Here is an 18,761-nt window from a genome sequence, read left to right on the forward strand (position 1 = left end):
GACAAAAGCCGCCCTAGATCTGGGCTCCCTGGGGAGGGAGATGGCTGGGCCTCACAGTTGGAGCCGCTGTCTCTCCAGGGTGTTGCTGCAGCCCCGCCCCCCGCTGGGCACACAAATGGGCTTTATTCAGCAAACAAAACCACCCCCTCCCAGGCCACACAGGCACGTGGACCCAGCCTCACCGTGGGAAGCCGGTGGTGACAGGCGCAGGAGAAGGAGATCGCTCCAAACAAATTCTCTTTGCCTCACTTCTCTTCCTTATTGTCCACACCCCACGTTCTGGTCCTTGACTTCCTCCCCTCCACCCGCACCCTGAGTCTCCCAGCTCCTTCTCGTTTACCTCTCTCCTAACTCTGCACTCTTCCTATTCCAGGGTGCTCACATTCTGCAGGGCGTGGGGAACGGGTCCTCCCACCATCTGCCCTACACCATCCAGGGAGTTGCTCCTCAGAGGAGAAGCCAGATGGGGAATAAGAACCCCTGAGGGAGCTGGATGGGACCCCAAAGGATCGGACCCCCAAACCCTCCGTTCCTGCCCCCGCCCATTCCAGTGTCTGTGTGAATAGCAGAGGAAGGAAGAGCTCACCCCAGCTGTGCTCCTGAGCCAGGGCCAGGGCCCCTGTGAAACCCACTGCGCTGCGCTCTGAGCAAGGCCATCCTGCATGCTTAATCGGCTATTTAAGGAGCTGTTCGCCAACAACCCAGACAGTCCCCACTCTCCACGCACACCCGTCCAGAGCCACCTTAAAAGCGGGAGGCAATTGTGCAGTAGCTGGCCAGCAAGTGGAGTGAAGACTGCAGAGGGAGATAAAAAAGAGAGGGCAGAAAGAGAGGCAGAGAGAGATTTATCCTGGGGACCCAGAAACTCACGGTACCCCACTGAAAACCAAATCCCCTGGAAGCCCGCAGAGGCACAAAGAAAGCAAGAGAAAAAGATAAATACACTCAACTCCAGGAAACTTCTCTTCTCTCTCTCCCACCCCTCCGCCTCTCTCTCTCCCCTCCTCTCTTCCCCTCTCTCCCTGCCCTCGTCCTCTAGTCCCCAAACTCCCAGTACCTTGTGTTTCTTCCAGGGATACCATGTTGTTCTTCACGCTCCTGCTAGAGGTGATTTGGACCCTGGCTGCCAACGGGGGTAGGTACATCTGGATGTCTGTGTGTGTGTCTGTGTGTGCTGATGTACACATGTTGCCATGCATGCTTAATGGAGGAGGAGGAGTGTAAGAGGAAGCCTAGGGCTAGAATAATAGGCTCGGGAAAAGACAGGACTGGGGAGGAGACCACTTTCCTTCTTTTTCTTTGCCATTCCAGCCTTGCTGTTAGTGGGGATGGGGGCAAACTAGCCTGGGTCAGGATGTGTACACACACTGCGGGAGTCACTTTGCAGGCTGCAAATTCTCTCTGGAGCTCCTTCCCCCACTGCCCTGGTCCCAGGCAACCCTCCTGGTCTTCTTTATTTACAAACTCATCCAATTAGGGAGCCAAAGAGGCCTGGAGTGAAAGGATAGAGGACTGATGGGGTGGGGGGAATACTCTTGCCTCCTGCCAAACTCACACCCTGATCCCTGACTATGAACTTCATGGCCAAAGTCCCCTCTCGGTTCTATGGGGCGACTAATTTCCCGGTTTTTCCTGAAAGCTGTAGCAGTAACAGTCAACACTCTTGGGCCCTTTACAATTTACGCAGGACTTTCAGGAACTCCCAGGAGAGGAGGAAGGACTCTTGGGGGGGGAACAGGCCGAGGTGCTCCAGGAATGTCCCCAGAACCCCTAGCCCTCATCTTTGTGATCCCTGTGTCTAGCACATAGCAGGTGTGTAATTAAAATTTGTTGGAAGAACAGGATGAGGGGGGTATCTAGAGGGCAGAAGGGGAACACAAAGGAGATGATGGTGAGGGGCACCCAGCCGAGGAGAGTTGTAGATTGCGCCTGAGGAGAAAGGAACAAATTGGGGAAAAGGAGGAAGAGATGTAAAACTACTGTGCTGAGGATTTGGTGGGAGGGGAGGGCAAGGCTCTCAGCCTGCCCAGAACCAGGGAATTCGAGTTGTTGAAGTGTCCCACTGAGCTGGTGAGTGAGAGGCTGCCTCCAGCCCTCCCTTGCGCTGCTTTTCAGAATTGTCTGAACGAAGGGATGGGCCAGGAGAAGAGCCCACCGATGAGATAAAGGATATCTTAGAAGTCTGAGGGGTTTGTTTAAGGGAATAAGAGAGAGAGAGAGAGAGAGACAGGGAGGAAGTTAGAATTTTTCTCCAAAGTTTCTAGCAGTTTGAATAATGCAGAGACAACCCGCAGGAAGGCCTCCCTTTCCCCTTGAAGCAGTTTGGCCCTGGGTGAGAGCTGGACCAGTAGACCCCCGACCTTTTAGCTGGAGACAGGACTGCACCAGAGCCTGGCATGTGACCCAGCTGGCAGTGCCCTTTTCCACACACAACGCTTCACTTTCATCCTGTCCCTGCCAGCCTGGCGGCCTGTGCCCACCCATTACCCTCAACGTGGAGCGGACCCTGCCCGATTCCCACCTTCCCCAGCCATCTGGGAATCTAGGGAGCAGAGGTTCCTGGTGATGGGGAAAGTTTCCTTTAGAGTTCCTGGGACCAGAGGAGGAACTTAAATGTTAATTCACAGCTCGGTGCCTTCTTTCGTGCAATGCTTCCAAGCAAAGGAATAATGGCCCTCTCCCCTCAGCAGCACTGCCCACCCACGCTGAACTCCTTGCCCCTCTCTTTGTTCCAGTCCCTTTCCTCCAAACCCTACACCATCACCTCAGCCCCATCTTCTAAGGGTTAGATTGGCTTGGCAGAGGCTGTAGAAAAGTGAGGGTTGGGTATTTTGCACATTTGGATCCAGGTTAATTTTAGTCTCCTGGCTTTATCTCTTTTCATTTCTCCTCCCCCTTTACTCAGCAAGCACAAGCACAGCCTGGCTGGTGATTTTAAATAGGCCCCCGCCTCGACCTTTCCACCGAGGTGTCCAGTTTCAGGGCTTCCTTTGGGAAGTGCTAGAGCAGAGGGAGGAGAAAGGGGGGCGGGGTGGAGGAGGGCCCTGCCCCAGGCTGCGCTGGCTGTAACTCAAATTATTCTGCCTTGCAGGTCAACACTGGACATATGAGGGTGAGAGCAGAACCCAAGGCCTACCGACGCCCCTTTCCCACTGGGACCTCTTCACCTGGCGGGAAGACTTAGCCACGTGGGTTGGGAGGTTTCCTCCAGCTTCTCACCCTGGCTCCTTCCTTCCCCGACTCCCCATGCCTCAGCTTTCACATATATGATTCCTAGACGCTGTTATAACAATCAAATCCCACACACCCTGATTCAGCAGAAAAGCCAGTTATGTCCTCAGTCAATCTGTGCGGGAGTGAGGGAGCTGGAGTGGAAAGGGAACTGGGTGGGGAAAGGCGCCATAAGCTTAGCTGCCAATTCTCCCCCTGGCTCTCTTTCTATCCTGATGGATCCTACCCCCACCTGAATCTGGAATTGGGACACAGCTTGAGGTCAGGGGTGAGGAAGAGGTCGGCAGGACAGTTTGTGACCCTGGCAGAGGTGGAACCCGATCCCTTTGCGTTTCTGATTAATAACTTAAACCGAATTCCAGAGTCAATGCAAGGTCCAGTGCGAAAGCAAGAAGTGAATGATGGAAAGTCAGTAGATCTGAATCTTAAGGCCACCTGATAGGGAGTTCCCAAGAAGACCCTACCTCTCTAGGACCATTTCATTTCCCCAGTTTTCCTGCTCCTACTCAAATCCCACCTTTCTGGGTATGCGGGCTTTCTATCCATCCCCTCTTCCTCTCATTTAGCTTTCTTGTCTTCCAACAAGAGGACAAGTAAAAGCAACTGCTCCCCGTTCATCAGGAGAGCTGGGGAATCATCACTGCCTCTGCGTAGGTGAAGGGACTGCAGCAGCAAGTCCAGCAGGGGCTCCTTGCTCACCCAGCCCCGCACACCTAGGGGCTTCATCTGGGGTGGAGAGAAGTGCATTTCTGCCTCCACACGGGTAAAGCTGGGTGAAGGGTTGCTGAAGGGTGGTTAGGGGCTGGAAGACAGGACAGATGTCTGTGGTAACCCCCACCAGGTCCACATGGTCAAGACCACTGGCCAGCCTCTTACCCTGAGTGTGGAAGCAACGCCCAGTCCCCCATCAACATTCAGACAGGCAGTGTGACTTTTAACCCTGAGTTGCTACCTCTGCAGCCCCATGGATATGAACAGCCTGGCACCGAGCCTTTGGACCTGCACAATAATGGCCACACAGGTAAAAAGACCAGGTCTCCAAGGAGATATAAGCTCCAGTTCCAATCTTAGGAGTCAGAAGTGAAGAAGCATTCTCCTAACTTCTAAATTCTCAGAAGGTTTCATCTATAAACTTGGAGACATGAGAATGGGGATCAGGCTCCTGTAGCCAAAGGTGGGCACTGAATGTGTATGATCAAGCTTTATGGGTGGGTTAGCATCATAGCATTGACTAGATCTTTACTAGAAAAGCAGTGGCTAGGACTTCCAGCCAGTGGTCCAGTGGTTCAAACTCCAAGCTCCCACTGCAAGGGGGCACGGGTTTGATCCCTGGTCGGGGAACTAAGATCCCACATGCCACACGCAGGGTGCGGCCAAAAAGAAAAAAGAAAAGCAGTGGCCTATGGGAAGAAGTGGGTGATGTGCAGGGAGACAGAAAAGGCTGGCCAAATCTCCCCAAAGTGGTGGCAACCCAGGGGTGGGAACATATCCACATTCGTCCACCAACCCTAACTCGCTCTCTTTCCCTCACAGTGCAACTCTCTCTGCCCCCTACCCTGTATCTGGAAGGACTTCCCCGAAAATACGTAGCTGCCCAGCTCCACCTGCACTGGGGTCAGAAAGGATCCCCGGGGGGGTCAGAGCACCAGATCAATGGCGAAGCCACAGCTGCAGAGGTACCAGGGAGCAAAGCCTCGATTAGGACACAGTGGTAGGCACTGTCGGTGCCAGGGGGAAAGGAAGGATCTGGAAACTGGGAAAAGTCATACTTGGGGGAAAAGGACAAGCTTTGTGGGACAGATTTAGGGCATGCTAGAGGTGGTGGTGGTGGCTAGGATAAAAGCTTTTGGGAGGGGGTGGTGGAGAAACATTAAATGATTCAATTCCCTCTCCCCTCCCTCAGCTCCACATCGTACATTATGATTCTGATTCCTACGAAAGCTTAAGTGAGGCTGCTCAGAGGCCTCAGGGCCTGGCTGTCTTGGGCATCCTCATTGAGGTCAGTGGCCCCCAATCCCTCCTTGGTCTCTCTCCACTTCCTCTGTATCCCTCAGTCCTATTTTGCCCATGTCTGTTGCTGGTCGCCCTCCCAAGACAAGTCAGCAACCCATTCTGACTATTTATCCTATACACAAATGTCTTACTCCAAACATGGACTCATCCCGAACTCTCTCACCCTTTCCTCCCCATACAGGTGGGTGAGACTAAGAATCCAGCTTATGAACACATTCTGAGTCACTTGCATGAAATCAGGCATAAAGGTGAGCCCTAAAAATCTATCTTAAGACAAAGTAACATTAATTAGGCTTCAGGGAAATTTCTCAAAAAGGCCTGAGAGGCTTGGAACGAGGCAGTGAGTTGGGGCCGGAGTAGGTAGGGTGTTCGCTTCTAGGAGCCCTGTCTAGGTAAGCGAGGGTGCAGTGAGAGGGAGATGAGTCCTAGTCTGTTCTTGCCCAGATCAGAAGACCTCAGTGCCTCCCTTCAACCTGAGAGAGTTGTTCCCGCCACTGCTGGCGCAGTACTTCCGTTACAATGGCTCGCTCACCACACCGCCCTGCTACCAGAGTGTGCTCTGGACAGTCTTCAGTCGAAGGGCCCAGATTTCAATAGGACAGGTGAGTGGTGGAGAGGTGAGACAGCAGACATAGTTGTAACCTCAAACCCTTTCCCACTCCCGAGAGCGAGTGCCACTTGTCCCTTAATCCCACTCTTCTACTTCTCAGCTGGAAAAGCTTCAAGAGACACTGTTCTCCACGGAAGAGGAGCCCTCTAAGCTCCTGGTACAGAACTACCGAGCCCCCCAGCCTCTCAATCAGCGAACGGTCTTTGCTTCGTTCATCCAAGGTAACTGTATAGGGCTCGGAAAACGAGACGGGAAACCGGGGGACTCAATGGCAGGAACTAGGGAACCCCTGGGAAGGAATAGAAGGCTAACACGGGGAGGGATTTCCAGGACTTGCTTGGACTGGGAACCACGCCCCAACCCCGAGTACTGGCATGGTGTGCTACTCCCAACTGGGGTGGGGATCTAGTCTCACTGACCCAAGTTTTCTTACCTTACAGTGGGATCCTTGTATACCACAGGTAAGACAGGCCTACCCATGTATCGAGGGGTGGAGTGCAGGGTAGGGTTCTCCTCAGTGAGTTAGGGAAAAGCTCAATATCTATGTTAGTCTTAGGCTGACACCTTCCATCTTTCTCTCTCCCAGGTGAAATGCTGAGTCTGGGAGTGGGAATCCTGGTTGGCTGTCTCTGCCTTCTGCTGGCTATTTATTTCATTGCTAGAAAGATTCGGTGAGTTCCTATTCTCCATTCCTCCAGTCCTTTCTTTGGCGTTGAAAAGCATTCGCCTACTCCACCTCGAATCTGTTTCGCCTAGGACATTAGCCATTTCCACGAACCATTCTCCCTTTCAGGAAGAAGAGACTGGGAAACCGGAAAAGTGTGGTCTTCACCTCAGCACGAGCCACCGAGGCATAGACTCCTTCCCGGTCACCACAGATGGCTTCCCCTCGCCTATCAGGGAGCTTCTAAAGTGGGGTGCTGGGACTGGCCAGAAAATACTGTAGGAGTAGGCTGACATCCCTCCTTCCTCCAGACAGCCCCTACACAGAGGTATGGACAGGCTCTCATTCAAGGAAGAACAGAACCTTCAGCCTCTCAAAACATGTAGATAAGGACAGCCCTATGTTGACAATGCAGAGGGTGAACTGTTTAGTTGTAGGGGAAGCTGGGGATGTGCCCCAAAGTCCCCCACCCCCTCATCTTTGTATCCCTGTCCCGAGATATAGTACAAGATCTCCCCTTAGGAAAAAGGGTTGCTGCTGCTATGTTTTTTTCCCTCAATATATTAGGAAATTAAATTTGCTGACTCCGCCTCTGGCCTTACTTTGGGGGCTCTTGAGAATGGGAGAATTCCTTTATGCCTCAGATGGCAGAGGTGGGCAAAGGGTATGGAAAAGGAAGAATGGGTGAGTAACTCCTTCTACCCCAATCCTGGAGAAGGGGAGATCCACTGCTGGAAAATGCTTAACCCAGAGCTTCTGACATGTTAGACCCCCAGCCCAGATTTCTGCCCTTGTATCAAAGCTATGCTTGGAGGGAACCAGAGGTTGCCAGGTTAGGAGGGAGGTTGGAAAAGAGACATGAGAGGGCAGAAACCTCAATCAACATGTTATCCCCTCCTTTTAAAGCCAAGTTCCCCCACAATTATAAAGTCCTTTTTATTGGTCAAAATCACAATCACCTTGATTAAAAGGATGGGATATGCCATCCTCAGCAGAAAATGATACAGTTTATAGAAAACCTCCCCGCCCCCCCCACATCCCCCAATTAAAAACTAGAAAAAAATCTGCCCTCCTTCCCTGCGATGTTACGGTAGGCTGACTTCCCCAGTGGCACTGCAGCTCTGGAGTGGGCCAGCTCCCCGCAGCACCCTCCAGTTCACCTTGGGGAGAGGAGGGATGCTGGTGGTCAAGGAGGTTGAAACATTAGTTCCAGTAATACCAGTTCCCAAACATGCACTTCCTTCCTTTCCCCCAAAGCCTGGGACCAAGGGGAAAGCTGGATAGATATAAGCCCAGCCATAAGGAGCAATTTGAGGAGGGAAAATATAGTCCAAGGAGGTTAGGAGAAGAATTAACACATACTTCCTCCCTCCTCCCGCTTCAAAAGAAAAAGGCAATTTGGGGGTCTTTATCACACCAGAAACGGTTCCCCTCAGACCTGAGAAAAAGACTTAAGATATCCAGTCTGGGGAGGGGGTACTGGGAAACTCAGAGCTCGTCTACCCTTGAACCTCCAATTGACTTCATCTCCACAGCAATGGCTAAACTAGGTCCCTTTTCTTGGCAACCTGCACTGTCCAGAACAGGAGATGGAGAAATACAGGGCGAGGAATCAGGAGGGCACCCCAGGCCCAGGGGTCCCCCCCAAGGTTCCCTCAGTCCTCGGGTGGGATGCGCAGGGCAGAATACACCATCACCCGACTGTCCTCCTGCCGTCGGCCTGCAGAGGGGAATGGGGGTGAGTCTTGGGCAGGGTGAGAGCAGAGCACTGACACATGGGGAGTCCTGGACAACAAGGGGGGGGGGTCCCCAGATGGTGGGGATAAGTGCAGATTCAAACCCACCAGTCACTGACTGGCTGAACCCAGACTGCTCCTGGTAAAGCCTAGAGACTAAAGGTCATGAGTGGACAAAGCAAAACCCTGAAGGTGGTGGAATAGACCGACGAGGAGACAGAGAATGGTGGGCAATGGACCCGGGCTAGGGCTGGGCTCAGTCACGGGCAGTGGGCAGGCAGGTGGGATCTGTCAGGCGATCAGTCCAGGTAGTCAGTCCTTACACGAGAGACTGCGCTGGATACTTCGGAAGGACCCTCCAGCTGTGATGAAGGCCCAGAGCCCCATGGAAACAGTGACTGCATAGATGGGCAGCAGGCTGGCCTCGTACCAGGGGTTCAGGAATGTCTGGGGATGGGGGAAAGAGTAGAAAAGAGGTTAGATTCTTCCTCTAATCCCCATATTCTCTTTGTGCCTTTGACCCAAATCTCCCCCAGATATCTCACTCGAATCTCCCAGTCCTTCAGAACACCAATATCATCACGGTTAAGGGCATTTGTGATTTTTCAGCCCCCTCAGAGGTTTCTGCCACTCCTGCTCACCTCAGGCCATCTGCATTAGTTTGACTAATCCATTCAAACTCCTCCCTAGAGCATCCCCAGAGCAGGTTATACAATTGATGCTGAGGTGAGAGACGTCTAAAGACTCACCTTTCTGCCTCCTCCCAAGGTAAGTTTTTAAATGTTAAGAAGTGAGAATATATTTCCCCTCCATCCCACTCACCATTAAGTTCTTTTCTCTCTAACTCAGGCCCCTGTCCCCAACTCACCAGTCCCGATGTCAGTAGGTGACTCCCAACCACCAGGCCCAAAGCCCAGTACCGTCTCCTCTCACAGGCATCAAAGAACACAACTCCCCAAAAGGTATGGAGCAGGATAATGGCTGCTGTCAGAAAGGCTGCAGGGAGGGAGATGGGGATGAGATACATCCCTCATCTTCTCCCAGCCTCCTGAGATGTTGAGCCAAAGAAGTCTCCCAGGGAAGGCCAATAAATCAAATCAGGGTCAGGGATGAATGGGGCATGGAGGCAAGAAAGAAAGTGGACCTTACCTGAAGTCAAGAAGTAATAGGGTGAATCTCCATGGATCCCAACCACACCTGGCCCAAGAGCATCGGCCAAGATATTGATAACAGAGAAGACACCACTGATGATACCGAAGGAAAGACCAGAAACTGGGGGGGGAGGGAGGGCTTCATCAATGTCAAAGATCACTATAGCCTTATTACCAGTGATCCCTCCCCATTCCCAGTCACAGTTCCCCCACACCTACTCTCCCTCCAGACCACCTCTCCTTGGAAGTCAGGTATGAAGAAAAACAAGAAGCCGCTTAGGACATGTGGATGTTTAGAGACTTCCCTGGGAGAGAGGAGTGTCCAACTCCCTCCTCCAGTCCCTCTCCCTTGGCTCACCATAGGCCATCTGGCGGATGGAGATGGGTGATCTTCCGTCCTCACTCAGCGATGCTAACCCCTCATCTGCCTTCCTGGGGTGGGGTGGGTGGGATAGGGGAAACATGAGGGAGGGCAGGAATCGCCTTCCCCTCTAATATCTTCCCTTAGTACCTCCTCGTTCAAACCACCACCCAGGGCTGCCCCACTTATAGTTCAGTCTTCTGCCCTTCTCCCCTCCAGACCACCCCAACTCCTTACTTAAGCAGCTTGTAGTAGGCAAAGCGGAACACCTCCTGTAGAAGGACAGAGACTGCAGCACCAAAAATCAGGAGGCCATACTGGAGTCGGGCATCCGACCGGTCGGTCACATGGACCAAGATGAACCAGACCACAGAGGCCAAGAGCAGGGAGACCAGCCAGAAAAATGCCCTGAGGAAAGACAAAGGCAATCAGACAAGCAAGGGTAGGCGGCAACCAGGGAAATCAAAGAGGGTAACCAACCAAGGCTGCAGCATAAAAAGTGGAAGTTAGACTTCCGGATTGTCCAAGGAGACAGGGAGGAGATAGGATAGGTGTCTCCACCAAGGGAGTTTGTAGGGATCTGAACGCAGGGAAAGGGTAAGAAATCTGATTAAAGAGTCTTCAGAGTGATGAGAGCCAGAGTGTAGGAGGACAGGAGGGCGAGGTATCCATTCCTGGATACTCCCTTAAGGCCGGCCGAGGTCAGCACAGCCCCCTTCCAAGTCTTCGCCTTGGGCCTTCTCGGACGTCGCAGGAGGAGTATAGGAGGAATCTGTGCGATCTCTAGAAGGCGGAAACCAACTGCGGGAAAGGGTGAATCACCCAGATCCCTGACTCGACCCTCTCCAATCTTCACCTCCGACTTGTCTCCCCCTCTCAGGCTCCCAGGCTCGCCCCAGTTCCTCCAGCCCCTTTCGGATCTCTCTCTTCGGCGTCCTCCCGCGTCTCCCCAACCCCTTAACTCACCCGGCGACCAAGATGATGACGCGAAGCGGGTCTCCTGCCACAGTGATCAAGAAAAGCGCAAAGGCCGGGCCGAAAGCGACGAAAGTGCATCCGAAAAACACTGCGGCCCCCATGGCTGGGCTGCTGGGGGCGAGGTGGGGGCCCGGCCAAGAGAGGCGAAGGGATGAAGCACGCCAGCCAGGGAGTCCGCGTGGGGTGGCGACGCGACCCCGTGAGGGGCGCGGTGCAATGTCACCCCGGACCCCCGGGAAGGCGGGGACACCGAAACCCCAGATACAGGTCGGCACGACTTCCTCTACGGAAGCCGAGGAGGGGACAAACCCCTGCCGCGTCCCCATGGCCACCTCCCATCTAATCCCCACCCCTTGGAGGCCAATGGAGAACTCGCGGGGGCGGAGCTGCGGAGGCGGGGGCGTGGCTTCACGATGTGCTGGGAGTTGTAGTCCTGCCCTCCTCCTGGACCTCGGCCCTGGGAGTGGCTCCAAACTGTTAAACCAGTGGGCTGGGCCCGAGCCCAGTTTCCTGGTTCGGTTCGACTTTGGTCGCTGTTCCCTTTCGGTATTTTATGGGGCAGGGTGGTAGCAATCCTACGCTTCTTGAAGAGCTGCAGAGGGGGGAAAATCCTGTTGGAACCTAAAGGACAAATACAAAGAAAGCACAGGATAGAGGGTGCAGGGAGATAGGGACGGGTATTGTTCTTACTTGAATGAGAGGAAATGAGCTAGAGCTGCTGCCTAAGAGATGAAGGTTACACTTAAAAGTAGGAGCTCTTTGAACAGGCTAGTATAGGAAGCATGCAATACAGTGTATCGCTAATGGAGCCTTCATCCGTAATGACAAGAGAATCAGAGGGAAGTAAAAGGAGCCCGGAGAGCAATGTTAGGAAGGTTAGAGGGGATTTTGAGTTAAAATCGGGAGTTAGAGTTGTTTGTAAAAAGCAATTCGAGCTATGGAGTTGGAAAATGACACCCCACCACCACTAGCCCGCCAAGTTACTCAGTTCCTTTTATGTCATACTTCCTCCATTTATTTTCTGAAAATGAACCTCAGTGGTGTCTTTTCCTCAGGCTGGGGGAAGAGAAGGCGCAGAGGGTGCATATTAGAGCAAAAGAAAGTTAAAGTATGAGAAGAGGGTATTGTATCCTCATTTGGATGCAGGTGGGGTTAGTCCTTAGGGAGGATGTTTGGGAAAAAGAGTACCAGGATGGGAAAGTGAGGGAAACTGGAATATTGTTCTTGAGAGAGTAATCAAAGTACCCAAAAAAACTATAGAAATTCTTCAGAGAGAACCAGGCTTACTTTCCTTCCTGGAAATGATTTATGGCAATGTATAGATGTACATCCACATAAGAGTTTTCCATTTTTTTCCAGGAAATTCTGGAAAGGAGCTGAAGGAATAGATTATATAGATGTACGTGAGAAGTCACCATGCAAATCCTCCCCCAATAAGGTTAAGAGGGTGGGAACATCCTGGCCAGTGCTCAAGACTCTATTGTCTTGCTTCTGAGCATAGCAATCCAGAAGAGAGAGGGATAAGACAACTCTTCTCATCTCTCCTTTGAGCTGTTGCCACAGCATTTGCTGACTTAAGAACGGGAATCAAACCTATCTCGTTCATTGGTAGTTCCACAGAGACTTGCGTAGACTACTCATAGTAGATGTTGAATAGATGTTTATTAACTCCCTTAAAAAAAAAATACCTGCATTCTTTTCTTATTCCCTTGCCTCTGAACCCTGAATTGCCTATCAGACTAGGCCTAGCACACTGTGCCTAGCACATACATTATGTTTGATGTTTCTAAATTGAATTGAATGAGAATGGGAAATATAAAAGCAGAGAGAAGGATAAGATGAACTCCACCCCTGTAGGCTAGAATGAAGGGAACATACCAAGTGACTGAAAGTGGGAGAAGGGGTGTGGCATATACAGCAGGGAAAGAGACTACCTGCTTCCTCCCTTTTCCCATCCTGTGTGCAGAAAGTTGAGAAAGAAGTGAGGTGAGATCAGTACTTAGCAGAGAGGAAGTAACTAGTCTTGACTGAAAGCTGTTTTTTTTTTGAAATCAGAAGCAATCCAGCAGGTGCTTGGAGAGTCAGACAATGATGTTGATATTGTTCCCATACTTCGTAGTCTGAGACACGCAGAGAAGGGAGACTATTTTCAGTCTAGAAAAAATGCTCATCCCTTCCTAAGAATATTTTGACTGTGAAGAAAGAGATTGTGATGAAGCCTCAGAGAGAAGGGCAGCTCTGGATAGTGATAGTAAGTTAGGGACAGTGAGAGGGAGGGTGAGCTTTTTGTGAGGACTGGGAACAAGGAAGGAAAGTAGGTGAGAGGGGAAACTCCTTGGTAGGCTGGGGTTTTTGTTGTTGTTTGGTTTGGGTTTTGGGGGGGTTTTTTGTGGGTTGGTTTGTTTGTTTTGTTTTTCTGGAAGTGGCAGCAGGAGGCCTGAATGGATCTAGTCTAGAGCCAGAGGGTCTCGATGAACATGTTTCCATCAAAGTTCACTTTGCCTCTCTTGATCTGGGCAGCTGTGGCTGAGGACCGCACTGGCAGTAACTGATGGCCCAGTCAGTAAGCAAGTGGGCGGGGAATTCCCCCCCTGGGAGAAGGACTGCTGCAGCTCCTTCCCTGCTTTGGAGGAGGGCAGAAGGCGGGGTAAGTTTGGTGGGAAACGCTGTAATTTCCTTTTTTACTTTCAAGGCACTAGTGCAGAATCCAGAATGGATGTCCTCTTTGTAGCCATCCTTGCTGTGCCACTCATCCTGGGTAAGTACACGTCTCTCCCTGAGCTTTTGAGCCAGGTCTTCTACCATAAATGGGGTGGGAGAAAAGAAAATGAGGAGAGGGCGGGAGATGCAGTTCAATAAGGAGTGATAACACTTTCTCAACTGTGTTAGATTTCAGGGGCAGAGGGGGAACCTGGAAATTAGGGCCAGGAAAAGGCAAGGAGAGCAAAGAAGAGACAGCTGATGGGGATGGAGCCCCAGCCATGGGGAGGTCCTAACAAGAGTGAACTCAGCTCGCCATAACCACAGAGTTGAACAAGATGAGAAGGACTAAAGTGAGAGTGGAGAGAGGTGGACTCTTTGAAGGTGGGGCAGTCTGAAACTAGCGAGGGAAGCCAGGGTATCTTCTTTCCCAGCGAGTTGGAGAAAAACTTTGTACTAGTAAAGACACAGAAGGGGTGGCTTTTAGGATAGTGAGTACTGTCTGCCTTCAGGGACAAGGTCCCAAAAGTAGCTTGGCTCCTTCCCTCCTTTGTTCCCAGTCTGCCAGGTGCTCTCATTGTTTCCTTTTCCTCCAGACTCTGTGTCATTGCTTGGGGTTAAGAGAGAGCATTCAAGGAGCTTAGGGAAATATTTAGCAGGAGGCCTAGAATTCCTGACCCAGTCAATTCCAAGCCACATATTTTTAATCCTGGAAAGGAAGAAAAACTAATGCAGATGGATAATTTAGTCCAGCTGACTCATTTTAAGAAAGCAGATGTTAACTGGCTTGTTCAGAGATATTCTACTAGTTAGCATTGAAACTGGAACTAAAGCCCAAGTCCAAGAGGCTGTGTGTGTGTGTTAGTTGTGGGAGACACTGATAAGAGAAAATCTCTCACAAATACAGTAGGTCTAGAGCATACTGAGGAGTGGATTTGGAGGTCTTAATTTCTGGTGTCTCTCTGCTTCCTACCTTTTTAAGGCTTAGTTTGGGTTACAGTGTGTGAAGGGACCCGTTTTCTCTTCTGGGAGTTCCTGGATTGAAAGGGCACAGTGTAACAGGTCTCATCAGAGTTATGGAGCCCAGAAGACTGAGAAAGGTTTAGAGGTACAGAGGCAGGGAGATAGTAGAGTGGAGGCAGAAGGAAAGGAAACTGATAGAGCTGAGGTCAACGTCAGGTGTCCTTCTATTGCTAAGGAGTTCCAGATGCCCCCTGACCTCTAGTCCTTGTCCCCCTAGGACAAGAATATGAGGATGAAGAAGGACTGGAAGAGGATGACTATTATCAGGTGGTCTATTATTACACAGTCACCCCCAACTATGGTGAGTATGTATAAGGTTCTGACCCTTCGCAGGATGGAGAGAGGTTTGGGAGATGCTCAGTTCTGACACTTTGACGTTTCCTTTACAATGGTATAACTAGGTCAGAGAGAAATGTGGCTATGAGCAAAGACTATCAAGCTCATGATGTTATGTCTCAAACTAGTGATTTTCAAGCCTTTAGAAATTAGAAATTTTTCAAATTGTACATGATTTTAGACACCAGATTGAAAATATAAATGCATACACATTCACAGACATTTCAACATCAAAAGTTCATTAGAATTATACCAGTAAATTTTACAACTTGAGCAAATTGAAGTATTCTGAACGGTTTCTTCCTCTTCTCATTTCCAGATCTAGTGCTACCTTTGTTACTACTAATTTTTTTTCTCCTCCCCAGATGACTTTGGTGCAAACTTCACTGTTGATTACTCTATGTTTGAGTCAGAGAACAGGCTGGTGAGTGATATCTACATGACCCTCTAGGAGGATCAGGATAGGTAACAGTTAAAAAGAAACTGGTCATTGTTGAAATGTAAGTGATGAACAGGAATAAAAATTAGTTAGGTGAAGTGAAACTAGGTAGTGAGCCCAAAACAAATTTGTTAACCAAAGCTGGGGAGGAAGCCAGAATGCAGTAGGTTTGCTAAGACACTGAAAGGGAGGAAAAATCCTTGAGACAAGGGAAAAATGGTGAATGGGATGGGTACATAATCCATGCAAACATGAAGTAGGGAAGATCCCTGAGCTTAAGTCTTGGGGGATGGGAAGGGGGCAGAAGAGGTGGTGAAGGAGAAAAGAACTCTAAATAGAAAATCTGTGAGGATGCTGGATGGAGGCAGTGATAACCCTGTGTTTCCTAATCCTACTGAGGGCAGAACAAGTGGGATAAGGAGGTAATGGAAGCAGTAGAGACTACCATTAGTCGTGAAACAGACCCTGCAGACCATCAGAAGCCTGTAACAGAGAAACCAGTGACAATGGAACCAGTGAGTGGATTGGGGATAAGGCGGGGGTGGGGGGAGGGGGAGACAGACAACCCTTACCCTGGATAGATCCCAGAGCTGGTGACATGCAGCAGAGGGAGGCTTTGGTGGATGGGGGAGCCAAATAACTAGTATTACAATGCAGGTGTTCATCTCAGCTTGGCCATCATTCCTTTCACTGAGATTTAATACTAACCCGTATACAGAACACTGGGAAGATTTGGTGCAGTTAAATTTCAGTTGAATAGTATTTAATGTGTAAGTAACCTATGCCTAGAGCTGCTGCTGCTGCTGATGATGAAAAAGAAATCTGTGATGTTGTTATTGTCCTCAAAGTATTCATAAAACTCAAGTTCACACTTATGAAACATTTAAAACAAAATGAAAAGATTTGTAACAATGTTAAATTGCATATACATTTGACAGCATATGACAAACAAGTGCTTTAGGCTGTGGAAGGAAAGAGACTAGCACAGGCTGAAGTTGTCTGGAAGACTTTTAGGAGGTAATTATGCTTGAAATACACTTTGAAGAATAGGTGAGCTTTTGGTTGGCAGGAAGTTATGAAAGGATGAAAGCAATTAGGGGGAAGAATAGTTATTCCAAGAGTGAAAGAGCTGCATAGACAAGGGGGATAGAACAAGCAGGGTATGTTTAGTGGATGGAGTATGACTGAAGGAGAGGGTATATGGAAAGGAACAGTGGGAAATTAAGAAATAAAATTTACAGTGCTCCAAATATTTGCTTGATAATCTCACATATGGGAAGATAGGGCCAAATTACAGAGTCTGAAGTATCAGGGAAGGTTCAGACTTATAAGCAATAGGGAGCCTAGTAAGTTCTTCAGTGTGGTAAACACACAATGAAAGTGGTATTTTTGAAAAATGATTTATCTGGTTGTATGAAGGATGCAGTGGAGTGGAGAGAGACTCATGAGATTTGCATCATTCCAGAAACAATCCATTAAAGGTCTGGACTAGGGAAGTGGCATTTTGAATGGAGAGGAGAAAAATAAGAAACATTTTGAAGAAAATGCCTTGCTCCAGTGATAATTTCATATGGGCAATAAATGAGGAGAGAGTTAAAATAACTTAAAAGTTTTAAACATGGATATCTGGGAAAACGGTTGACCAAAATGGGAACTGTGGGAGATTAGAATGATTTAGGAGTGAAGTTATAAATTTGGTATTGGCCAAGCTGAATTTATAATGACAGCCCTATGAGGGTGTCGTAAAGGTAGCTGAATTAAGTCAGTGCTACAGTTCTAAGTGCCAAGTCACAGTCACAAAAGTAGAGCTCATTAGAGCCGGTACACACAGAAGACCAAAAGGCCAATGACTGTGCCGGTAGTTAGTAGAAGAGGAGTCAACAAAGGAAATGGAGACGAGCTGATTGGAGAGGTAGGCAGATAGCCAAATTTGTATTTTAAAGTCTAGAAGAGAAAGCTTAATACAGTCAATCAAAAGCTACCAAGAGGCCAAGGAGAAGGAGGTGATTGATAATCACAGAGAAAGTAGTTTTAATTGAGTGGATGTAGCAAAAGCTAGATTTTGTGGTGTTAGAGCGGGAATACATTGTGAGGAAGTGGAGGGAGAGGATAGACCAACCATCTGAGAAATCTGGTAATGCAAAAAGAGAAGCAACAGCTAGAAAGGGCAACAGGATCAAAGTGCAGTCTGAATATAGTTGAACACAGATGGGAAGAATTAGTAGAAATGGAAAGCTGATGCTTGACAAGGACAGATAAATATTTTAAAGTGTATAGTAGGCTCTCTTTAGATTGTAAACTCTGTGAGGACAGAACCACTGTCTTAATTATATTTATGTCCCCCCTATGGCACCTAGCACAGTGACTAGTATAGTGTCATGCACATAGCTTAAAAAACAAAACAAAAAACATCTCATTGAAAAAAAAAAAAAAAATCTCATTGAATTGAGTCAGGTCTCCCTGGTATGGTCAGGAATGGCTGAAAGGCACAGAGGAAAGGACTTCTTATAGTGATGGGGAGGAGGGCTGGATCTTTCTCTATGCTCAGAGGAAAGAAGACAGAGATTGGTGTAAAGAGATGGTTATCCTTCCAGAGTGGGAGGTGGGCAGTAGGAAGGGTGACACTAGCCTACTATGAGGGGATGTCTGTATTTTAGCAGAGTCCAGATCTGAACAATGCTGTATCCAGTCTGCAGAGTCCTGGTGCACTCCTCCTGTCCTGGGCCCTCGTTCAGGGGGGGATGTATTTCATGTAGAAGGTGAGAGTGCAGCCACTGGCCTTGGGGGAGTCTGTGAAGCAATTTTACCAGTATCTCTGGCTAGTGTTTCCAGCCTGGTCAATTCTGTCTGAGCTGCTTAAAGAGGGATCACATATAGAAAAATCTTATCTAACTTTAAGGAGGTTTAGGAGATGTTGAGGCAAAGGCCTTTGTCATAAGAGTCATTACTCTTTCTGAACTGGGAGGATTTCAGGACCTCCTAGAGCAGAAGCAGGTGGAATGGAGAAGAAACTTCTCCAGGTTTCCAGTCTGCCTCGAGGAATCAAAGCTGGTTCCAGCCTGGCCTGGTTTAAGGCTCTTCAGGTGCCAGAGGGCAAAATGGGAGGGGCCCTACAACCTGGCAGAGTCAAGAGGCAGAAGTGGGGGTGGTTCCCTAATGTAGGGGAGAGATGGTGGAAAGGGGGAAGGAAGAGAAACCTGTATTATAGGGAAGGAATTTAAGTTGGTAATCTAAATAACTATGGGCATGAAGGGGTTTAGCAGAAGGAAGGAGTAAAGAGGGGAGGGGGACACATGTAGTGGATGTCATGAGGAAATCTAGCTCAAAATAAGAAATCTGGGGGGTTTCCATAGAGGTGGGAGGGGCTTCCTGAGTCCCCTGACCCTGTTTTTTTGTTTTTCCCTTTCTTCGTTTTTTTTTTTGTTTGTTTGTTTTTTTAGGAGAGGAAAGGCTGCTACGACTCATTGGATGGGGATTTGGGAAGAGGAAAGTGGAAGATTAAATAAATAAATGAAGTAA

The 18,761-nt window shown here is 49.3% G+C and overlaps 3 protein-coding genes across 7 annotated transcripts; 2 read left to right on the plus strand and 1 right to left on the minus strand.

The window, feature by feature from the left end:
- The first annotated feature begins 242 nt into the window (after window positions 1-242).
- Window positions 243-7,106, plus strand: CA14 (carbonic anhydrase 14). Its single transcript, XM_065888097.1, has 11 exons — window positions 243-1,135; window positions 3,092-3,112; window positions 4,073-4,252; window positions 4,765-4,907; window positions 5,135-5,230; window positions 5,426-5,492; window positions 5,689-5,846; window positions 5,955-6,075; window positions 6,295-6,315; window positions 6,441-6,525; window positions 6,648-7,106. Exons 1-11 carry the CDS (start codon window positions 1,081-1,083, stop codon window positions 6,709-6,711), a joined length of 1,011 nt encoding a protein of 336 aa, XP_065744169.1. The 5' UTR covers window positions 243-1,080; the 3' UTR covers window positions 6,712-7,106.
- A 329-nt stretch (window positions 7,107-7,435) lies between these two features.
- Window positions 7,436-11,079, minus strand: APH1A (aph-1 homolog A, gamma-secretase subunit). 3 transcript variants are annotated; one of them, XM_065876773.1, is made up of 7 exons: window positions 10,733-11,079; window positions 10,004-10,174; window positions 9,764-9,837; window positions 9,404-9,526; window positions 9,123-9,250; window positions 8,578-8,701; window positions 7,436-8,238 (listed from the first exon to the last, which is right to left on the minus strand). In XM_065876773.1, exons 1-7 carry the CDS (start codon window positions 11,068-11,070, stop codon window positions 8,174-8,176), a joined length of 1,023 nt encoding a protein of 340 aa, XP_065732845.1. In that variant the 5' UTR covers window positions 11,071-11,079; the 3' UTR covers window positions 7,436-8,173. The 3 variants fall into 3 exon arrangements, with proteins under 3 accessions (XP_065732845.1, XP_065732850.1, XP_065732857.1); XM_065876778.1 differs by lacking the exon at window positions 9,764-9,837 and having other exon boundaries at window positions 8,174-8,238; window positions 10,004-10,038; window positions 10,733-10,845; XM_065876785.1 differs by lacking the exons at window positions 7,436-8,238; window positions 10,004-10,174 and having other exon boundaries at window positions 8,567-8,701; window positions 10,733-10,845.
- A 2,366-nt stretch (window positions 11,080-13,445) lies between these two features.
- On the plus strand, window positions 13,446-18,761 carry C1H1orf54 (chromosome 1 C1orf54 homolog). Of its 3 annotated transcripts, XM_065892950.1 has the most exons (6): window positions 13,446-13,502; window positions 14,685-14,768; window positions 15,169-15,227; window positions 15,647-15,757; window positions 17,900-18,007; window positions 18,686-18,761. In XM_065892950.1, the coding sequence occupies exons 1-5, from the start codon at window positions 13,457-13,459 to the stop codon at window positions 17,996-17,998; spliced, it is 399 nt and encodes a 132-aa protein (XP_065749022.1). In that variant the 5' UTR covers window positions 13,446-13,456; the 3' UTR covers window positions 17,999-18,007; window positions 18,686-18,761. The 3 variants fall into 3 exon arrangements, with proteins under 3 accessions (XP_065749022.1, XP_065749029.1, XP_065749037.1); XM_065892957.1 differs by lacking the exon at window positions 18,686-18,761 and having other exon boundaries at window positions 13,457-13,502; window positions 17,903-17,998; XM_065892965.1 differs by lacking the exons at window positions 14,685-14,768; window positions 18,686-18,761 and having other exon boundaries at window positions 13,457-13,502; window positions 17,900-17,998.

Source organism: Phocoena phocoena, chromosome 1 (genome assembly GCF_963924675.1).
Source record: "Phocoena phocoena chromosome 1, mPhoPho1.1, whole genome shotgun sequence".
Classification (NCBI taxonomy): domain Eukaryota; kingdom Metazoa; phylum Chordata; class Mammalia; order Artiodactyla; family Phocoenidae; genus Phocoena; species Phocoena phocoena.

Coding starts and splice junctions, on each gene's coding strand:
- CA14 (XM_065888097.1), top strand. CDS start 1,081: ATGTTGTTCTTCACGCTCCTGCTAGAGGTGATTTGGACCCTGGCTGCC. Junction 1,136..3,091: donor GACCCTGGCTGCCAACGGGG/GTAGGTACATCT, acceptor TCTGCCTTGCAG/GTCAACACTGGACATATGAG. Junction 6,526..6,647: donor TTCATTGCTAGAAAGATTCG/GTGAGTTCCTAT, acceptor TCTCCCTTTCAG/GAAGAAGAGACTGGGAAACC.
- APH1A (XM_065876773.1), bottom strand. CDS start 11,070: ATGGGGACGCGGCAGGGGTTTGTCCCCTCCTCGGCTTCCGTAGAGGAA. Junction 9,838..10,003: donor GCCTACTACAAGCTGCTTAA/GTAAGGAGTTGG, acceptor ACCCCACCCCAG/GAAGGCAGATGAGGGGTTAG. Junction 9,251..9,403: donor CTATTACTTCTTGACTTCAG/GTAAGGTCCACT, acceptor CCCTCCCTGCAG/CCTTTCTGACAGCAGCCATT.
- C1H1orf54 (XM_065892950.1), top strand. CDS start 13,457: ATGGATGTCCTCTTTGTAGCCATCCTTGCTGTGCCACTCATCCTGG. Junction 13,503..14,684: donor TGCTGTGCCACTCATCCTGG/GTAAGTACACGT, acceptor TTGTCCCCCTAG/GACAAGAATATGAGGATGAA. Junction 14,769..15,168: donor CACAGTCACCCCCAACTATG/GTGAGTATGTAT, acceptor TCTCCTCCCCAG/ATGACTTTGGTGCAAACTTC.